Here is a 22,001-nt window from a genome sequence, read left to right as displayed (position 1 = left end):
GTGTTTCTGTGTGTCTGTGTGTCTTTGTGTACATGTGCGTCTGTGTGAGTATATGTGTCTTTGTATGTGTGTCTGTGTCTATGTGTGTTTGTGTGTGAGAGCATGCATGTCTATGTGTGTATGTCTATGTCTGTGTGTGTGTTTCTGTATGTCTCTCTGTGTGTATGTGTGTATGTGTGTGTGAATGTGTTTGTATATGTGTCTGTGTATGTGAGTGTGTGTGTCTGTGTGTGTCTCTGTGTGCATGTGTGTCTGTGTGGGTATGTGTGTCTATGTGTCTTTGTATGTGTGTCTGTGTCTATGTGTGTTTGTGTGTGAGAGCGTGCATGTCTATGTGTTTATATCTATGTCTGTGTGTCTGTGTCTTTGTGTGTGTCTGTGTGTGTCTCTGTGTGCATGTGTGTCTGTGTGGGTATGTGTGTCTATGTGTCTTTGTATGTGTGTCTGTGTCTATGTGTGTTTGTGTGTGAGAGCGTGCATGTCTATGTGTTTATATCTATGTCTGTGTGTCTGTGTCTTTCTGTATGTCTCTCTGTGTGTATGTGTGTATGTGTGTGTGTGTCTGTATATATGTCTGTGTATGTGAGTGTATGTTTCTGTGTGTCTATGCGTGTGCTTCTGCATATGTGTGTATGTCTCTGTGTCTGTGTGTGTGTGTTTCTGTGTATCTGTGTGTGTGTCGCTGTGTCTGTTTTTGTGTGTCTGTGTGTCTCTGACTACATGTGTGTCTGTGTATGTATATCTACATGTCTTTGTATATATGTCTGAATCTATGTGTGTCTGTGTGTGAGAGCATGCATGTCTATGTGTGTATGTCTATGTCTGTGTGTGTATGTGTGTGTTCTTTTTTTTTTTCTTCTTTTTTTTTCCGGGGCTGGGGACCGAACCCAGGGCCTTGCACTTCCTAGGCAAGCGCTCTACCACTGAGCCAAATCCCCAACCCCTGTGTGTGTGTTCTTATTAGCTCCTGGCCCATTAAATTGAGAAAATTCTCCAGTACCTAGTTCCAACTGAGCGGCTTGCCCTGCTCCGGCTGCAGGAGGCCACACAATGGCATGGCTGCAGCATCAGGAACTCAGTTCCTAGAAGTCACAAAACAAGCTTTGACGTGAGGGGATGTCCCTGAGTGAGAGTCCCTTCTGGATAAGATAGGAAGGCTCCATTTCAGGAGGTTCTTTAGGGGGAAAAAAACTACACAATAGGAGGATGAGGGGTGGTGAGGGGGTTTTTGGTTTTTGTTTCCTCTAAAGAAATGTATCAGTAAAACACTGCTGGCGACAGTAAAGAGCTGGCCTCTATCTGGAGTCAAGGCCAGAGCAGCAGATGCTTTGTCCCACTCACCTTCTTCCGCTGTCCCACAACATCCCAGCCAGTGCTGATATAGAGTTTCTTCCTAAGACTGCAGAGGGATACTTTTCTCTAAGTGCCTGAGAAAAGAGCAAGGCAGAACTGTTGTCACGGGCGTCTTCTGCTCCGCTCTGGCAGCTGGATCAGAAAGATGCCTCTGTCCCTGCTGCTCGCCTGCCTCTTCACCACTGTCACCTTGCAGTCACCCGTGGGTGAGTCTCATGTCAAAAATTTTACAATGTAATTTTTTGTTGCTGTTTGCTTTTGCGTACCAAATGTAAAGAACTGGATGACAGGGCCTTAAATCCAGCCCTATGGTTGTGCAAAATAGCAGTCACCAAGCCCACCCGGATGCATGCCCAGAAGGTTTCTGGTGATGCTCCTTTAGCTGCCTGCCTTAGTGTCCGGGAGGTCCGAAGACCTTTTTTCTCTAAAACCTTCCCATGAGCTCTTGGAGTATGTGTGAAAAGAAATTACATCTCTGTCTAGCACAAGGACTTTAGAGTTCCAACTTTAAGAATGGAAATGATACTTTGTTTCTTTTAGAGAGGAGAGTAGAGCTTTTTCCTCAGTGAATAAAAGGGACCAAATGTTCTATCCCCACGAAGAGTACAGACCTGGGTAAAGCAAGTATTAAATTTGACCTTTAAAAATATGAGACCAACCAACTCTTCAGCTGTTCTCTCAGGCTTGGCAAAAAACTAGCCAGCAAAAACCAGCCATCCTCCTGGGCATGTCTGTGTGGCTCAGGGTGGGACTGTCCTAGATTGGTTTCTCTGCCGGAATTGGGCCGTGCTCTGGCACCTTTAAGTGTGTATGTATGTGTATATATATATGTGTAAGTAAATACATACATATATTTGTGTACATATATATACACATACATATATGCACACATGCATACATATACACACACATACAAAGTCTGAAGCCAGGCAATAGTGGCATAAGCCTTGAATTGCAACACTCAGGAGGCAGAAGCAAGAGGATCTCTGTGAATTTGAGGCCAGCCTGGTCTACAGAGTGAGTTTCAGGACAGCCAGGGCTACACAGAGAAACCGTGTCTTGAAAAACAGAAACCAAGCAACAACAACAACAGCAACAAAAGATTGGACACTGAGGAGTTACGGAAGCTACATGTATTGCAATATCCTGTTTGGGATCTTGGGAAGGGAACATTATAGATAAAAACTAAGACAATGGGAGTGACCATAGGCTTGAGGTAATAATATTTAACAGTGGTCCATTGCTTAGGACACAGGAAAGAGGAGGTGGGCAGTAAGCAGCAGGGGAAGGGGAGCTTCTAGACACAGCAAAGACACAGGTTCTGTGAAGACTGTGATCTGGGCAGTGTACAGGGCTCCTGGTACAACAGCCTCAAGCATAGCAAGATAGGGCACAAATATGTCTGCTCAGGCCCCATGGTTGGTCTTTGTAGGAGACCGAAGATGCCCCTAAGTGTTCTCCCGAGCCACTGAGCCTTCTAGGGGGAGAGGGACTTGGAGAGGAGCACACAGGCTTGTTCTCTTTCAAGCCCTGACGCTGAGGATGTACGAGCTCATTAGGATCAGTGTGTGCAATGCCACATTCTTGGCTCCACATTGAGAGTAAGAAGAGGACTTGACACAGAATGGGCATTTTAAAAGAGGGGGAAGAATTTATTGTTGGCAAACATCCAGTGACCGTGTTTGTGGAGCGTTCCATACAGGGTCAGCCTCTCTTCTTCACAACACTGGTCCTCTACAAGAGGAAGGCAGCTGAACTTTTCAACAGTATAAGGAGTGACATTTAACTTTAAGGAAAACTTTAGAAATCATGGAATAGTCATTATGGGAGTTGCTGTCAATGCCATTAAAGGTTGAGTGTCTATTTCTTGTAAAATTAGAGACAGGAAGATGAGTGGAATATTTCTATGAAGTTATAATCACCTGTGAAATTGCTCTGGAAGTCCTGCTTACTGGAGAGCCATAGCCAAAGGGGCAAACGAGATTGCCCCCTGGGAGAAGAGAGGGGATTTGAGGACACCTCCTCCTCTTCAGGGAACACTGAATGGTTAGGTAGCCCTGAGCTGGGATAGCTCAGAAGCATTTTAAAGACTTTGGAAGGAATTCACAAAACTTGAAGAGAAGGTTGCTTGTGCTACCTACAATTCTGCAAATGTCATTTTCAGAAAGTGCAATGTCCTGACCACTTCTTGCCCCAGACCGTGAGGTTATTTCCCGAGTCCTCTTCCCAGGTTGCTGTGTATTTCAAAGCAACTGGCTGAGTGCCTTGGACCCTTTCCCTTTCTGTGGAGTGAGCTTTCCACATTCTTTATCCAGTCAAACTTCATACTGATGCAACACCTGACAGCCGTTTCTGCAAAGGCAATTCAAGGCCTTCTTTTCTTTTTTAATTTCTGAAACTGAGGGCCTAATTACATGTAACAGGGCCTCTCCCATGATTACATAGCTGAACTGCAAAATGCCTTTCCACACCATCTCTTCCCATCCTTGTATCAAAATTCCTAGATCCCCAGACACGTGATCCCCTCGGTATATTGATTTATTTACTCATTCATTTGTCCATTCATTCTGGTGCTGGCCATGCACAGCAAGTTTAAGCTGTTACAGTGCCAGGCATGGCACAGACTGCTAATTTCAACAGTGAGGGTGGAGACAGGAGGATGGAGGATTCTTAGGGCTCACTGGCCAGACAGTCTAGCCTAGTCAATGAGCCCAGGCCAGAGAAAGACCCTGTCTAAAGAAAGCAAAACGAATGGTTCCTAAGGAAGTACACCTTTGATATCTTACACACGCGTGCGCGCGCGCGCGCGCACACACACACACACACACACACACACACACACACACACACACACACAGACTGAGGTAGATGTAGCTGTTTGCACTGTGATCTGAAGCATCACCGGGTGTCTCTGGGTCCCTTTCATCCCCAGTCCTAGATCCTTGTTCTGCTTATATCAGTCTGAATGAGCCCTGGAGGAACACTGACCATCAGTTCGATGAGTCCCAAAGTCAGCCTCTCTGCGACAACCATATGGATGGGGAGTGGTACCGCTTCACAGGTATGGCGGGGGACGCCATGCCCACCTTCTGCATACCAGAAAATCACTGCGGGACCCATGCACCTGTCTGGCTCAATGGCAGCCACCCCCTAGAAGGGGATGGCATTGTGCAACGCCAGGCCTGTGCCAGCTTCAAAGGGAACTGTTGTCTGTGGAACACCACGGTGGAGGTCAAGGCCTGCCCTGGAGGTTACTATGTGTATCGGCTGGCCAAGCCCAGCGTCTGCTTCCACATCTACTGTGGACGTAAGTACCCTCCTGTGCTCTCTTCCTTCCCCGGCAAGGCCATGGATGGAGTTAAAGGGAAATGTGAATCCCAGTTACTGTGATGCCTGTGTCTTTTATGTTTATTCATTAAAACTGTAAGGTTAAAAGTGATGGATTTTCACCTTCCTGAGTAAGGAAGAACCCTCAGTCATCTCCCTATTGAGAGAGGAGCAATGGATGAACATCAGACAGATGCCCAGACATCTACATGGTAGCTTTGTGCTTGTTTCCACTACCTTTTAGACCCAATATATAACAGGAAGAAGCAACTTAGTGTCAATAAAACCTTCAAAGTGAATTTCATCACATCACTAATGCCATCAAAATCTGGGGGACCTCATAAACACCCTTAACAGTAGAGCTCAAGCCCAGGGCCCACAGAAGCTGGTGTTCCCAGCTCCTGTGCACATTCTGGAAAGTCCACAGTGAAGCATGACCTAACCCAGAGCACCTAACTCATATGCACTGACGTGTTCAGCTTGCTGAAGTCCTCTGGCCACCATGAGCCTGAGATCTGTAGCTGGGATTGGCTATCTGAAAGGACCACACTGTCCATGTTGTCTCTCCATTGGTGAGACACGAGAAATGGCAGGAACCTGTAGCCCACGCCTGCCTTCATGAGACAACTCAAAAGACAGGGTCCTCTGAGCCTCAACACTCACAGAAAGTGACTGTTGTCCTTCCACAGATTTCTATGACATTTGTGATGAGGATTGTCATGGCAGCTGCTTGGACACCACTGAGTGCGCATGCTCTCCGGGAACCTCGCTGGGCCCAGATGGGCAGACTTGCTTCGGTAAGAACTAGTCACAAGGCAGAAATGACCCCTCAGGATCGACGAGACATCCAGTGTATCTCTGAGCATTTGTAATTGAGCTTGTCTTTGTCGATCAGAACTAAACCGCAGGACAAGCTCATGGTGTGATCAGGGACAGTTTGCAACCACACCATCTGCTCTCTTATGAAGCCATTGAAAAGTGGCCAGTGTGCTTGAGGATCCGGCTCTTAAATTTACTAAATTTTAATATGAAAACTGACTTTTTATTTTATTTTATTTTATTAACTTGAGTATTTCTTATTTACATTTCGAATGTTATTCCCTTTCCCGGTTTCCGGGCAAACATCCCCCTAATCCCTCCCCCTCCCCTTCTTTATGGGTGTCTCCCTCCCCACCCTCCCCCCATTGCCGCCCTCCCCCCAACAATAATGTTCACTGGGGGTTCAGTCTTAGAGGACCAAGGGTTTCTCCTTCCACTGGTGATCTTACTAGGATACTCATTGCTACCTATGAGGTCAGAGTCCAGGGTCAGTCCATGTATAGTCTTTGGGTAGTGGCTTAGTCCCTGGAAGCTCTTGTTGGTTGGCATTGTTGTTCATATGGGGTCTCAAGCCCCTTCAAGCTCTTCCAGTTCTTTCTCTGATTCCTTCAACGGGGGTCCTGTTCTCAGTTCAGTGGTTTGCTGCTGGCATTCACCTCTGTATTTGCTGTATTCTGGCTGTGTCTCTCAGGAGAGATCTACATCCGGCTCCTGTCGGTCTGCACTTCTTTGCTTCATCCATCTTGTCTAATTGGGTGGCTGTATATGTATGGGCCACATGTGGGGCAGGCTCTGAATGGGTGTTCCTTCTGTCTCTGTTTTAATCTTTGCCTCTCTATTCCCTGCCAAGGGTATTCTTGTTCCCCCTTTTAAAGAAGGAGTGAAGCATTCACATTTTGATCATCTGTCTTGAGTTTCATGTGTTCTAGGCATCTAGGGTAATTCAAGCATTTGGGCTAATAGCCACTTATCAATGAGTGCATACCATGTATGTTTTTCTGTGATTGGGTTACCTCACTCAGGATGATATTTTCCAGTTCCAACCATTTGCCTACGAATTTCATAAAGTCATTGTTTTTGATAGCTGAGTAATATTCCATTGTGTAGATGTACCACATTTTCTGTATCCATTCCTCTGTTGAAGGGCATCTGGGTTCTTTCCAGCTTCTGGCTATTATAAATAAGGCTGCTATGAACATAGTGGAGCACGTGTCTTTTTTATATGTTGGGGCATCTTGTGGGTATATGCCCAAGAGAGGTATAGCTGGATCCTCAGATAGTTCAATGTCCAATTTTCTGAGGAACCTCCAGACTGATTTCCAGAATGGTTTTACCAGTCTGCAAGCCCACCAACAATGGAGGAGTGTTCCTCTTTCTCCACATCCTCGCCAGCATTTGTTGTCACCTGAGTTTTTGATCTTAGCCATTCTCACTGGTGTGAGGTGAAATCTCAGGGTTGTTTTGATTTGCATTTCCCTTATGACTAAAGATGTTGAACATTTCTTTAGGTGTTTCTCAGCCATTTGGCATTCCTCAGCTGTGAATTCTTTGTTTAGTTCTGAACCCCATTTTTTAATAGGGTTATTTGTCTCCCTGCGGTCTAACTTCATGAGTTCTTTGTATATTTTGGATATAAGGCCTCTATCTGTTGTAGGATTGGTAAAGATCTTTTCCCAATCTGTTGGTTGCCGATGAAAACTGACTTTTGATCCAGTCATTGACAACCAAAAATGCTTGGGAAAACTCAAATGACTAAAATTTTACAAGTTAGTAAAACTGTCCATTTTTACTAACTGTGAACACAGATGAAGTGTTTCTGGTGGAAACTGGCCTCCATTAAGGAGTGGTGCATTCTGTAGCTCCAGCACTCAGGAGTCTGAGGCAGCAGAGTGGTGAGTTCGAAACCATCCTGAGCTGCATAAGCAAGACTCTGACTCAAAAGAGAAACAAAACAAAACAAAACAAAAAACAAAAACAGAAAATCTGACTTCGAAATTGAGATACACTATAAGGTTATTTCACAGTCGGTTCCAAAGGCGTGTATTGTTGTCTCATGCATAGCTTCTTCAGGCAGATATTAAAGTGGAAATATATGTTTATTCATTGACCTTTTCTTTTCTGCATCAAAGGTGGCATGCCATCATACCTATCTCTCCTTGACATTGTTCCTTAAGTATCTTTGCCTATCAGAAGCCCCAAGTTCCCACAAGCATCAGAGCGATGACTGTAGGGAGACTTCTGTGTCTAGGAGCACATGTCAAGTTTAGTTTATATTTAGTTTCCATGGAAATGAAACAAGTTTAAACTTTTCGTTACATTTATTTACTGTGTATGTGCTAGGTCAAGGACAACTTGCTGGAGTTGGTTCTCTCTGCCAAGTGGGCCTCAAGATCATTAGGGGGCCAGCACCAGCCCGACAATTTTAATTATTATTTTTTTAAAGATTTTATTGATTGATTGATTGATTGATTTAATGTAGATGAGTACACTGTTGCTGTCTGACACACCAGAAGAAGACATCTGATCCCATCAAAGATGGTTGTAAGCCACCATGTGGTTGCTGGGATTTGAACTCAGGACCTCTGGAAGAGCAGTCGGTGCTCCTAACCGCTGAGCCAACTCTCCAGCCCTTAATTGTTTGTTTTAAATTAGCTTTTTTCGGCAAAGAGGAGGGAGAAGAAAATAACAAAGTAGCTACACATGTACCCAGACGGAACTGTAGTTAAAATTTGTTTTCTTTTGAAAAAAAAAATGGGTGAAAATAGAATTTGGTGTTTGAGCTAAATGTTCTCACTGGATTCCACCACACTTTGTCATCCTCAGTGGCTGCTGCTTGAATGGGAGCCTGCTTCCTTCCTGCCCTGTCTCTACCTTTTATTATTGCCGTGTGTATGTGTAACATTGTACCATACAGAATTATTGTATCAGTGCTTAAAGTTAGCCTACATGATACCCCACTCCATGCCGGACATTTTCTCTAGGGCGTTAGCATACAGCGGGAATTGCTAGTGATCAAGATATCTCCACTAGCTGTAACTAACAACCCCAAGCAACAGAGCTTAAATAAGTACAAGTTAATTTCTCCCTCACAGAAAAGCAAAAGCAAAAATGGAGGCTTACCATGGAGGCCAGGAAGAAGTCAGCATGGGTATGGTCTCACCTCTGCAAGGTAGCTGCTAGCCTCCTGCCCTCTCTGGTGCGGGTAGTGAAGTGAAGTTCAGGACCCAGGCATGGTGGCAGATAGCTGGGACCCCAGCACTTGGAAAGTGGAAAAGGAAGACCAAGAGTACAAGACCAGCCTCTTCTGCAGAGTGCATTCTAGGATAGCCTGGGCTACACGAGACTCTCATCTACTGTTGTTTGCTTTGTTTTGTATTTCTACTGCAAGCTCTAAACATTGGCTTTCCCTTATTTAGTTCATTTCCCCTCTTTCGGTTTTTTGTTTGTTTGTTTTGTTTTCTCTTTAAAAAAATGCTTGTATGGCTCTCTGGGTTATTCTTTTATCTCCAGTTCAAAGCCTCTAGATCTTGCCTATCCACTTCCACCATAAGCTGTTGCAACGTTTTATGCCCTCATCTACCATTAAGGGTTTTCTGTGGTTCTCCCCACTTCTCACCTCCTCCAAGGATGCTCAACTCCAGAGCAGGTCTCCAAGGGTATCTGTAGCTCAGGTCAGGTTGCACATCAGTTTCTCAACTCAAGGTTGACATCCTGAGCGGGAAGTGTATGCTTCCGCCGTTGCAGCGCATTGACCAGGGGTTCCACTGTTGGCAAGGGAAGTGCACCCCTCTCCCTTCAGGCCTCCTGCAGGGAGCCTCCTCTTTGCTACTGTGGCAGAGTTCTACTCTGAAATTTATTGACATATGCAGTGGTCTCTCTCTTAGTCTAGTGAAAGAGCTGATGCTCAGTAGACACTTATGAAGTTAGACACTTACAAAGACATAAGTCAGACACTTATGAAGAAAAGGAAGTCTAGTTCAAGGAGGCTCACAGGCATGTTGCCAACACTGGCTCAGCTCCAGAGAAGACCTGGCAGAAGATGGTCAACCAAGAACACAAGCAAAGAAAGAAAGGCAGTGTGAAAGGGGATCCCACAGTTCCCTTCAATGGCAATGCCCCTCACTATTCCAATAGGCCCCGCCTCTTAAAGGCCCACCACCTTGTAACATCACACTGGGGAACGAACATCCAATACATGAGCTAGAGTTTGCTTAGAACTTACCCAGACTGTAAGAGAGGAGGCCCCTTTATCTGCCGAGCCATCTTGCCAACTCCACGGGGCTCTGGGTGTAAGGGGAGTTCCCCACGGCTTATCTGATGCCCAATGATCGTTTAAGCTCCTGCCCTTGGCTCACATCCTGAATCCGGGTTCCTTCCTGAGAAAAAAGACACATTTACTCTCAGGTTCCCTTTTCTCTGTAGAAGGAGAGAGATCCGTGTTTATTGTCCATTTAATTTTTTTTTTACAACAAGAATCCACACAGATGTTTTAAAAACTAGAAACCATTTCTTAAATATAATGTGAGAACATGAATTTAAAAAACGGGGTCACACTGTATAGCCCTTGGCTGTTCTGAAGCTCCCAGTATAGACAAACTGGCCTCCAGCTCACAGAGACCCGCTTGCCTCTGCCTCCTGAGTGCTGGGATGAGACTATTTCAATCTTTAAAGTTGGTTTTCAGGATAGTTTATCATGCAATAACCAAAGACTGTCTCACACAGTGTTTTACTAGATAGTCTTTCTTCACTGTAAGTTCTTTCTATGCTGTAAAGCTAAACACAGTCTATTACCTTGCACAGAACAGTTTTTCATGAACTTACTGGAGAAAGTGGAATTCCTTAAAACAAAGAAGTGTGCCCAGCACACAAAAGGAACCTCATCCCCCGTGGCCTTACCTTATTACATTTATGTACTTATTGTGCATGTGTGCCCACGTGCCATGCCATGCATGTAGAGGTCATAGAACTTCCAGATGTCCGTTCTCACCTTTCGCCCTATGCGTTCCACCCAAACTCAGGCTGTGAAGTTTGGCCGAAAGCGCCTTTCTCTGCCGGGCCATCTTGCCAGTCCCGTAGCTCTACCCTAAAGGATAGGAGCTCACAAGTCCTCGGGCACCTTCTGCTTGACAGAGGACAAATGAACAGAAGATAGATGAGCTAACAGCTTGGTTAAGGGAGACCAGGCCGGTAGACTGGACTATACCGGCTCTTGTATGATGGGGCGTGGGGCTACCCGATAGCGTCTGAGAAGACGCAGGGGAGGGGATTCTGTTCTGGGGCTGAGGGCAGAGTAAGGTTGCTCAACGGTGTGACAATGATGTGGGTTTCCCTTCTACAGACGAAAATGAGTGTGAGCACAACAATGGTGGCTGCAGTGAGATATGTGTGAACCTCAAAAACTCACACCGCTGCGCATGCGGGGTCGGCCGCGTGCTCAGGAGCGACGGAAAGACTTGCGAAGGTGAGAGTGGGTGAGGAGGGGATCCGAACCCAGCCTCCAAAGTGGGCCACGAGCTTGTTCTTTGACATTTGGGAAGCTGGCTTGGCGGTAGAGGAAAGTAAGTTTGTCAGCCTAAGAAAATGACTACAGGGCTTCAGGGGCACTGAGGGTGCTCAAGCTGTGAACAGAATTCAAGATTGAAGGGTGCGGGGGTGTTGCGAGAAGTGGAGCATCGTGGGGAAACTGAAGTGGGATAATACCCACTTCCTCAAACTTAAATGTACCCACAAATCCCATAGGATCTTGTTAAGGTGCAGATTCTGACTGGTGGTGGGTCTGGGCTCAGGCTGAGGTTCTATGTTGCTAAGTAATGTCTAGGTGCCAGCTACTGCTGGCCAGAAGCTGACAGTGACAGGCAACAGCCCAGGTTCTCAACCCTCCTAGGCCTGAGACTGGGCTCCCACCCAACCCCCACTTATAGGCGGGGAAGTCTGCTTCGACGGGCTGGGATGGGACCTCAGAATTTACAATTTGGACAAATTGCACCGGTGATTCTCATTGGCTTAGAAACTCGAGAAAACACTTGGAAAGGAGGTGGTGGTAGCCCATGCCTTTAATCCTAGCATTCCAGAGGCAGAGGCAGACAGATCTCTCTGAGTTCGAGGCCATCCTGGCTCAGGATGGGAGTTTTAGGGCAACGAGCACAAAGAAAACATCTGTCAAAAACCAAACCAACCAAGCAAACAAAGAAAACGGAGAATTGGAGAAACTCCTTTTACATTGAATTATTTTTCCTTTGCTTTGGGGAGATTAGTGTATTTTTGGAGGTAAAATGATCTACTTAAAACTTTGAGTGCCTGGTGTCCACAGGGGCTAGGAAACTGGAGTGGCTGATGGTTGTAAGCCACCATGTGGGTGCTGGGAGAATTAAACCCAGGTCTTCTGGGAAAGTAGCAAGGGCTCTTCACTGGTTACTGAGCTGCTCCCTAACCCTATTACCTACCTTTAATAACAGAGTTGCTGTGTGCATGGCTTAATTACCAAAACCTTACTGATGTATTTGCAAGGAATTGAAATAAAAGTATCTGTTGTTACTCTATTGCTTTTTAATTGATATAACATTTTACATTTTTATGGGTAATGACAGTAATCTGCTACTGTTCTGTGGGACTCTGGTCATGTCCTCACCACAGCTAAAGTGACCTCACACCTGCTTTCACAAGTCTGAGTTGCCCTAACACTCCCGGCAGAGCCTGTCACAAAGGCTACATGATTCATCCTTCAGTAGCATTGAACTTGTTTATTAATAGAGCTATAATCTATATATAAGAGCTCATCTTATTCTTGTCACATTCAAAATAATAAGATACCATCCCAAAGAGAAAAATTTATGAGGAGCACCCTACAAAGTTTACATTATTAATTCAGAAATCATTAAATGGAGTATTAAATTGTTGTCCTTATAATGAGGCTAAATTATTTTGAATTTTATTGAATAAAGAATGTCTGGAATCCTCCCTAAATCTTAATAGTTTTACATAATAATTTTAGCATATTTGAATATTAATAAAATATTTCATGAAGAACATTTGTAATGATTCATGAACACATTATTGAGACCATTATAGTTAATATTCATATAATCTCAAAACCTAATAACCATAACTAAAAAATACTTAGAAATGATAAAGATTTTATGTGTCTATATGAGCAGTATTTTAGGAATACTGTTTCTATTTATAACATTTAACTTTTATTGAAAGGCTAAGTGTATTTGTTTCTTTAGTGAGACTATTAAATGGTTATAGCTCTTTAAAAATTAATTATACTTTTACATTTTAAGTAAATTTTAATGCTTTATTATATAAATAGGAAAAAAGGGAAAAGAGGAAAAATATAAGTGACCCCCCCCCCTGTCTATTGCTAGATGTTTCTACCCTGAACGCTTCTTTCCACCATCCTGAGGGGCTTAAATCCTTTAAGACAATTTGGATTTTTTGGAGGGGGCCTATTTTTTGTTTTGCATTTTTAGACCTGAAAATACCCAGTGTGGTTAGAGGTTAGGGCTACCTCTTCATCTTACAAATATTGAAACTGCAACTTAGAGAGATAAACTGACGTAGGAAAGGTCATTTTGAGGGTGGCAGGGAGCCAAGTGTGTGCTGAGTCAGGTGTGGCCTCGGGTATGATCTCAGCGTTAAACCATTAATGCTGATTCTAACGCTTCTTTTTGAGTCTCACTATGTGCCCTTGGTCAGCCTGGAGTACATATATAGTCAGTATATAGACCAGGCTGGCCTAGAATTCACAGAGATCCGCCTGCCTTTGCTTCCAAAGTTCTGGGGTTGGGGGGAGGGGGATGTTTGCCCGGAAACCGGGAAAGGGAATAACACTCGAAATTTATATAATAAATACTCAAGTTAATAAAAAAAAGAAAAGAAAATAAAAGGGGATGGGTGAGTTGGAAAAAAAAAAAAGATTATGGTCACTGACCTGCTGGGGCAGGGGTGGAACTTGGGCCTTGGGAACGGCAGGCAAACACTGTGACAGGTATTTCCGCAGCCCCCAGCCTGCTGAAGACCTTTATATCTGGTGCTCTTATTCCTAGAGGGTCTAGGAGAGGCGCCAGTGCTCCGACTGCAGCCACTCTAACCCAGCTGGCCCAGAAGAACTTTTACTCACTCTCTTTTCATCCACCAATAGGCCTCTAAAATTCCAATCTATGTGTTCATATATTACAACAGTTAAGAAATGGTTTTTCAGTCTCGTACATATTTATGACCTCACCATAATCATAAAAGCCATGAGAAAACTAGAAAGACACTCTACAAAATGCCGGGAGAGCCTCAGTAAGTGTGGCTGAGGATGGAGGGTTACTTTTGACAGTCATAACATTTAATGAACATTTTTGTGGATTTGCCTCATTACCACTTACCACATCAGACCACAGGGGATTGCATCATGAGTTAAGAATGATCTCTAGTGATTAATGCTGGGATTTCTGCAGAAGGATGACTCTCATCTTTGTGGGTTCCCTCTGCAGACATCGAAGGATGCCACAGTAACAATGGCGGCTGCAGCCACTCCTGCCTTGGGTCTGAGAAGGGTTATCAGTGCGAATGTCCTCGGGGTTTGGTGCTGTCCGAAGATAACCACACTTGCCAAGGTAGGGCCAGGTTTCACTCCCTTCTGGTTCACACACTCTCCTCCCTCCCACCTTCACCTTCCCTCCTCCCAGACTGGAAGAGTCTTATCTTTCTGAAGACTGTCTGAGCACCAAGTGTCTCCTGAGTCACCAGTCAGGAATGGTTCAACAGAGAACCCCTCCCCCATCCCCTCCCCCAAGCCCACCCTTCCCCCTCCAGGGTGTGACAGCTCACTCTGTAGTCCCAGCACTTGGGTGGTGGAGGCCAGAACCCTGCCTGAGAGAGCAAAGCCATCCTGAGCTACCAGAGAGAGTTTGTCTCAGACAGGAATGGGAAGAGCGCTCTCTCTCTCTCTCTTGTCAAGAAAAGATAACTTTGCTTCACTGACCGCCTCTGAGTTGGTCTCTGATTTCTATAACCAACAGTGCAACTGCTCCTCGGTTTAGAACTATTGAGCCAGTCCTTATTCCGCAGAGTTTCAGGGGCCGAGCCAAGCTCCAACAGTGATGACTGCTGAATTCTTCCCCATCAACAGTGTTCTGAGAACTGTCCCCCAGTTCTTGGTGTCCCTATCACCCAGCAAACACTGACCGAGCACCAATGTCTGATTTTGTCCGTCTCGATGCCGAGATGTGTGTTCATGGACGGGACTCTGGCAGTACCTAGGATCTTCCGGGATGTTTACAGGGTGAGAGAACATGAGTGCAGGAACGCCGCAGAAAAGCGACCTCTTTTTAATATTGAGTTAAAGTGGGATTTATAGTCTGACTTTACAGTTTACTGAGTAGCTCAAGGACAATTTGGAAGGTTTCCAAAGTGCATGAACACTGTTTATTGCCTGTTTAATGGAGCAGTAACTAATGGTCAGAACAAAGTAGCTCTGTTGTTCACATTTAATCCTGTGTCAGCAGTGTCTTTCCCAGGCTATGTCAGCGGTGTCTTTCCCTGGCTGCCTGTAAATTGTGTAGACACTAAAGTTCATCTTTACGAGGTCTCGTCCCATGGAGTCACGCCAGCCACACTTTGGACAGGCATTTGTTGAGCGGAAGCTTAACCACACTATTTCCTGTTCAAAAGAATGTGTGATCTGAGGAGCCTCACTGACCACGACCTCCGGCGTTAGGGATCTTGATCACATTCATCGACTTGCTTCGAGCACTTTCCTGGAGGAAAGAACTAAGAATGCAGGTTGCACGGAGGAGAAAGCATTCCCATAGAAGCCTCCTTAGCCTTCCCCCAGCCAGGTTTCCTGTTCTAACAGAATCCCTTTTCACACAGTCCCTGTGTTGTGCAAGTCCAGCGCCATTGAAGTGAGTGTCCCCCGGGAGCTGGTTGGAGGCCTGGAGCTCTTCCTGACCAACACCTCCTGTCGAGGAGTGTCCAATGGCACACACGTCAACATCATCTTCTCCCTCAAGACCTGCGGCACCGTGGTTGACGTAGGTTCCCCTAGAGGATGCTTAGGTAGTGACCAAAGCTACTTGGGGAGGTAGCTGACAGAGGGTGAGATAGGTCCACACAAAAGAACTGAGCTCAAGACATCTGCTGCCCCGAGCCATGGTCCTGGAACGGTGAGGTATGGAATGACTAATTCTGCCATCCCTGTTCGTGCACAGCCCTGAGACATCCGTATGCAAGGTATTTTCCCACATCAATCCCAACAGTAGCAAGAGGCCGGATGCACCCTGTAGTCAGCTATTTGGAGGCTAAGATGATATGGGATAGGGGACCAGCGGTTCATTTATGACAGGTGAATGAGTCCAGACATTGATCCGGGCTGAGGTAAAAGGTTAATATTTTTCTTTTCCAATCATGCTCACCCCCCCCCCCACGCTGAAAATCCGAAGGGAATATGGAATGAGTGTCTGTCTGTTAGGAAGCACACAGCGGTCCTGAGATGACAGGATATAAAATGTAAACAAGGGCTGGGATGACTGACACATGACATACACGGACTCTAGGAGTCCCTGAAAGGGCTGTGGCTTGGACATGGGTAGAACTGTGTGTGATACACACAAGGAAAGAGGCAAAGGGCCTTGGTGATGGGGAACACAGGAGCCCCACCTCAGGGGACTCTTCAGGTCGGTGCTAAGGTGAACGGGCAGAGCAACGTGCACTGCAAGGAAGCCTCAGCAGAAAATGAAGCTGGAAAGGACACGGGGTAGAGATTGTTTCCAAGGCCTGGCTTGGGTGCTTGGGAGGGAGCAGGTTTGAGTCCCCCAAAATTGAATGAAGTTCTGACCTCACAACATACAAGATGGATATACACAGATACAGGATAGAGGTCAGGGCAGAGGTCTTAGTGATCATTTGTTTATGAGTCCTGATAAATGAATCGCAGGGGTTGATTACTTTGGGTACGATACAAGGTAGCTATGGAGGAATAGGGGTTCCCCATTCAGGCGAGCCGTGTGGATTGTTTCTATGGAGAGCCTGAGAGAATAGCCCCATAATTGCCTGGTACTACTTCCTGTTGGTTGAATAGAAACACTTCTGGGGTAAAGAGCTGAAATCCCTCCATATTGGTATGGGTGCAGGTTCGGGATGAATCCAGGGCTAGCTTCGGTGCAACAGGATCTAGGATTCTTGCCAGAGAACATGTGGCACTGTCCTCTTGTGAGCTTGGGGATCACTGATGATCTCCCTAGATCAGCTCTCCTGACTAATGCACCAGAAGGACGCCTGGGTTGACCAAGAAGTAGCGGGTCGGCTGGCTTAGCAGTCTGCATGTCCTACTAACCAACAAAGAGGAAGGGCTCAGGCAGATTTGCTTGAGGCCAGTTCAGGCCAGTCCGGGCAACATAAACAGCCCCCTCTCAAAACGCACACACTCAGAGCTAAAGCCCCTCTGGTTTAAGGAACTAAATCTGTAACATTTGACGGACTGGGTGTTTGGAGGATGTCAAGGGGAGGACAGGGGTAATAACTAGAAACAAACCTCACAATCTCCCTTCACCCTCTACCGGCACAGGTGGTGAATGACAAAATCGTGGCTAGCAACCTCGTGACCGGTCTGCCTAAGCAGACCCCTGGGAGCAGCGGGGACATCATCATTCGGACCAGCAAACTGCTGATCCCGGTGACCTGCGAGTTCCCACGCCTGTACACCATCTCAGAAGGGTACGTGCCCAACCTGCGCAACGCCCCACTGGAAATCAGGAGCCGGAACCACGGCATCTTCCCCTTCACACTGGAGATCTTCAAGGACCACGAGTTCGAGGAACCGTACCGGGAGACTCTGCCCACGCTCAAGCTTCGAGACTCACTCTACTTTGGCATCGAGCCCCTGGTTCATGTGAGCGGCCTGGAGAGCCTGGTAGAGAGCTGCTTTGCCACGCCCACTGCGAAGGTGGACGAAATCCTCAAGTACTACCTGATCCGGGACGGGTGAGCACAGCGCTGCTTTGGTGTGGTGGGGGTCGTGGGGGTGGTGGTGATGGTGATGGTGATGGTGATGGTGTGTGTGTGCTGATATATATGTGTATATATATGTATATATGTGTATATGTATATATGCATATATAATATATTATAATATATTGCATATTATATAATATACTACAATATATACATATATAATATACTACTATATATACATATACATACATACACACATATATACATACATATATACATACGCACACACATATACATATATATATATATACACACACATACACACAAATTTGAGATACCATTGAATTTGGTCAGAAGCCAATAAATAGTTTTTCACGTGAAACACCAGTGGAATATCTAAGACGTTTGATGGGCCACTAGAAATGTCTGCCAGTCTCAAGAACATGATCAGAACTATAGACAGAGAATAGCAAATTGTTCACATGTCCCTAAGAGTAGGATCCACTAGCCTGCTCAGAGGGAGGAGCTATGTGCTAGGAGTCAAGGCAAAGGAAGGCTGTGGGAAGACACGGAAACAGCTTGTGCAGACTCCACTTTCAAGAAGTTTGATGGTGGGGGGCTGGGAATACGGCTCAGTATGTGAAATGCCTGCCCTATAGAGAAGACTTCAGATTCCTAGCATCCAGGAGCCCACTCACTCGGTTAAACAGTCTCCCCAATCCATGAGCTCCAGGGTCAGTGAGAGATCCTGCCTCAAAAAAATAAGCTGGACAGCAATGGAGGAAGATATTGACCCTTGACCTTCAGACATGCATGCATGAACCCACATGTTCACATGTGCACAGACATCATACAGACATGCATAGAAATGAGAAGTGAATTGGGAAGGACTGGAAAGGGAGGACATCTTGGTGGATTCTAGAGGGAAAGATGGAGATTTTTGTGGTGTCGCTGAAAGGCCCTAGATGTGTGATGGTGTCAGTGAACCCAGCTGCTTCCCTAGTTCATGCCAAGATCTCCTTCTTCCTTAGCCTAAATGACAGCTGGGAAGTAGCTCGGGCAGTGAGGAACTGCAGCCTCCTAGATGGGGAGGGATGTAGTGTGCAAACATTCCTTGGGCTTTGGTCCTTCCCTCCTCTTGTTGCCCAGTTCCTAGGTTTCCAGTTCACTTCAGCATCTTGCTTTTCTTCTCCCACAGCTCCCTTCTCACCCTGACCTCAGTGCCCCGAACAGAGGTTTCTGACCCTTAATGCGATGAGGTCAGCTTAGAAGCCATTTCTTACATTTGCTGAGTCAGCTGCTGTCTTATGCTGGGAAGTCTGCTCGTGTACTTGTCATATAGACTCTGGGTAAAGGACTGTAACCTTCGGTTCAGACTGTTCAAGCCAGCTCTGCTGTTTCTCCCTTGACCCTTAATACATATAAAATATGTGTGTGTGTATGTGTGTGTGTGTAGAGTGTGTGTGTGTGTGTGTATGCCTCTGTGTGTGCACACATGTATGTACATGTACGAAGATATAAAATAAGTGAGAATGGGTCAAATCACACCTTAGCTTCTTAGGAGAAAACGTGCATTGATATCCAAAGCCATGGCCTTGGCGTGTCAGCTAATGAGTCCTTTCCCCAGTTTACCATGGCAGGCACCTCATAGCAATGTGCCAAACTGAACCAAGATTAAGACACAGACTGGGGCTGGAGATTTAGCTCAGTGGTAGAGCGCTTACCTAGGAAGCACAAGGCCCTGGGTTCAGTCCCCAGGTCCGAAAAAAAGAACTAAAAAAAAAAAAAAAAAAAGACACAGACTGTAAAATAGCGACTTGCTGTTACTTGTGGGAAGAGAGGGATGGAATCGTTTGAGGCTACTTGTCACCTAAGAAGTTTAAACGTATGTGTGCAGATGGCCCCGTCACCTCTGTCCACCCTCGGGGGATTGCGTCCAGGAAATAGGTGTAAATCAAGGGAGAGCCTTCTCAGACCGACAGCTAGACTAACCTAGATTCCTACAAAATGTCACAGATGGAAAGACAACGTTACTAGCCAACGGTCTCTCTGAAGAGCACATCTCAGTGCTTCTAATTACGTAGAGCCCTTACCTGAGCAGGGGGTGCTGTACTCTCTGAGGCTCCATGAATGGAGGGTCAGGCAGACATCATACTTAGCCCTGAGGAGATCTGAAGATGCCTTTTCCAGGAGAGGAAGCCATTTATTCTTTCTTCTCACAAGGCTGGCGTGCAGCCTAGTACACCCCACCCACTTTACCTCTCCTTGGGCCAAATGCCTTGGCTGCTGGTGTCTGCTGCCTCTATGGAAGCGATCAGGTCTGACTTGCTGTCTCTCCTACTTTTAGCTGTGTTTCCGATGACTCGGTAAAGCAATACTCATCCAGGGACCACCTAGCAAAGCACTTCCAAGTCCCCGTCTTCAAGTTTGTGGGCAAAGACCACAAGGTAAGTGGGACACCTTTGTCTCACAACCCCATGCCTGAGCCTTCCTTCTCATTGTCCTGGTCCATTGACATTTTAAGAGTCTGTGGTTAGCTTCTGAACGACCTCTGGGAGAATATAGTTAAACTAGCATTGAGAAAGTCGGGGTTCACACACATTACAATTGCCTGCCCCATGCCACCCCCACATAAAGTGGCCGTGCACAGAGAATATCACAGGACCACAATTTGGGATCTTTGTGGGCAGACTAGCGTGAAAAGCCAGTGTTGCTGTCAGTTCAGAATTTAGACAGGAATCTTGTGGACAGACAGCACAGGAATGGGGAGAGGGTAGAACCCAGAATGCTAATCATAGGACACAACTTTGTAGCATGGAATGTTCTATATGGAATGTATGGGAAACTACAAATTACAAGGCTTTCAAAGCCATAGGAAGTGAACAATAATGGTAAAATTTATATACATATTTGTACACACACACACACACATATATATACATACACACATACACACACACATATATATATACACACACATATATATACATACATACACACATACACACATATACACACACACATATATATATACACACACATATATATACATACATACACACATACACACATATACACACACACATATATATATACATACACACATACACACATATATATACATACACACATATATATATACATACACACATATACATACACACATACACATACACACACATATATACATACACATACATACACATACATACACACATATATACATACACACACATACACACACACACACATGTTACCGCCAGTGTGCATAATCATTAACTCGGCACATGATCTTTGTCTAACTACATGTCTGTCGGTCTCACAGAAACAGAACAGTTTGCTGGATATGTTTTATACCATGCTCATAAGAAGGCAGAGGGAGGCCTCAAATAAATACAACCAAGGGGGCCACACTATGTCAATTTAATGGAACAGTAAGCAGTTTTTAGGATTGTGAACATGAGAAAAGCAGGTGTGAAGAAGTGTCCTAACAGCGTGTGTGCACATGGGTCGGGATGGCAAGAGGCTATCCCAAGAGGCCGTGGGCGACAAGATTGAGCTTTTGCTGCTGTTGGCAGTGCTGAAACCCAGCCCAAGGAAAGCTGCACAGAGCGCGTTCTCTCCCACAATGCTCTAAGGGACCTTTCCAGCCACTAATGTGTGGACTGAGCAATTTTCTTATCCTAAGTCTCAGCTTCCTGTCCATAAATACAAAATGGTCCCTGTCGCCTCTGGTTGGTACTGTGGGTGGCTCTCTGCTGTCGCCTACAGTGACAGTGGACGCTGCTGTTTTACTGTCCTTTCCCCCTCAGGAGGTCTTTCTACACTGCCGGGTCCTTGTGTGTGGGGTGCTGGATGAACGCTCCCGCTGTGCCCAGGGGTGCCACCGGCGAGTGCGTCGAGAGGCTGGTGAAGACGAGGACTCTGCTGGGCTGCAGAGCCAGACACTGACAGGCGGCCCCATCAGCATCGACTGGGAGGAGTAGTTCCTGCTCCCTGGCTTCCAGCTGACCTCTCAAGAACGACTTCCTGTGTCCTTGGGGAGCATCAGAGAACCTCCTGAGATTCCACGATGGCTTCTTTAAATCCTGTACTGTGAGTTTAGACAAGCCCGCTCCACGACAGGACTGGCTGGCTTTGTGCCTGTGTTGGTCCAAATCGCAGCACTGCTGGCCCATGTGGCCTAGGTGGGCCTCAGCTTCTGGATTCAAAGAATTGTATCTGTCCTCATGGGAGGGCATCGCCTTCACTTCCTCCGTTCCTTTCTTACAATGAAATACCTCGTTTATGATGTAACAGGACCTCTAACATGAGAGTTGGGATGGCATTCCAAGTCAAAAACCTAAAATAATTAATTACTAAAATATAACCCATGGCTTCCTAAGCATCTAATAATTGTGACCTAACTCCAACCCCAATATAGACTATTTAAAGGAGAGTTGAAAGTTTATCAATAAAAATAATGTGTAAGAGAAAACACAATAGGTTAACGTCTCATAGTAATTCTGAGTGCTTTCATATTGCCTTGAGTGAAATGTTTTCACCTAAAAATAAATCCA

At 45.7% G+C, this 22,001-nt stretch overlaps 1 protein-coding gene across 1 annotated transcript; it reads left to right on the top strand.

Annotated features, from left to right (window-relative positions):
- Positions 1-1,393: 1,393 nt before the first annotated feature.
- On the top strand, positions 1,394-21,971 carry Oit3 (oncoprotein induced transcript 3). The gene is given in 9 exon segments (NM_001001507.1): positions 1,394-1,559; positions 4,286-4,660; positions 5,370-5,477; positions 10,838-10,960; positions 13,983-14,105; positions 15,364-15,524; positions 17,057-17,472; positions 19,790-19,889; positions 21,255-21,971. Coding segments are annotated over 9 exon segments (1,641 nt in total). The 5' UTR covers positions 1,394-1,498; the 3' UTR covers positions 21,429-21,971.
- The last annotated feature ends 30 nt before the right edge of the window (positions 21,972-22,001 follow it).

Source organism: Rattus norvegicus, chromosome 20 (assembly GCF_036323735.1).
Source record: "Rattus norvegicus strain BN/NHsdMcwi chromosome 20, GRCr8, whole genome shotgun sequence".
Classification (NCBI taxonomy): domain Eukaryota; kingdom Metazoa; phylum Chordata; class Mammalia; order Rodentia; family Muridae; genus Rattus; species Rattus norvegicus.
This window is presented reverse-complemented; position numbering and strand designations above follow the sequence as displayed.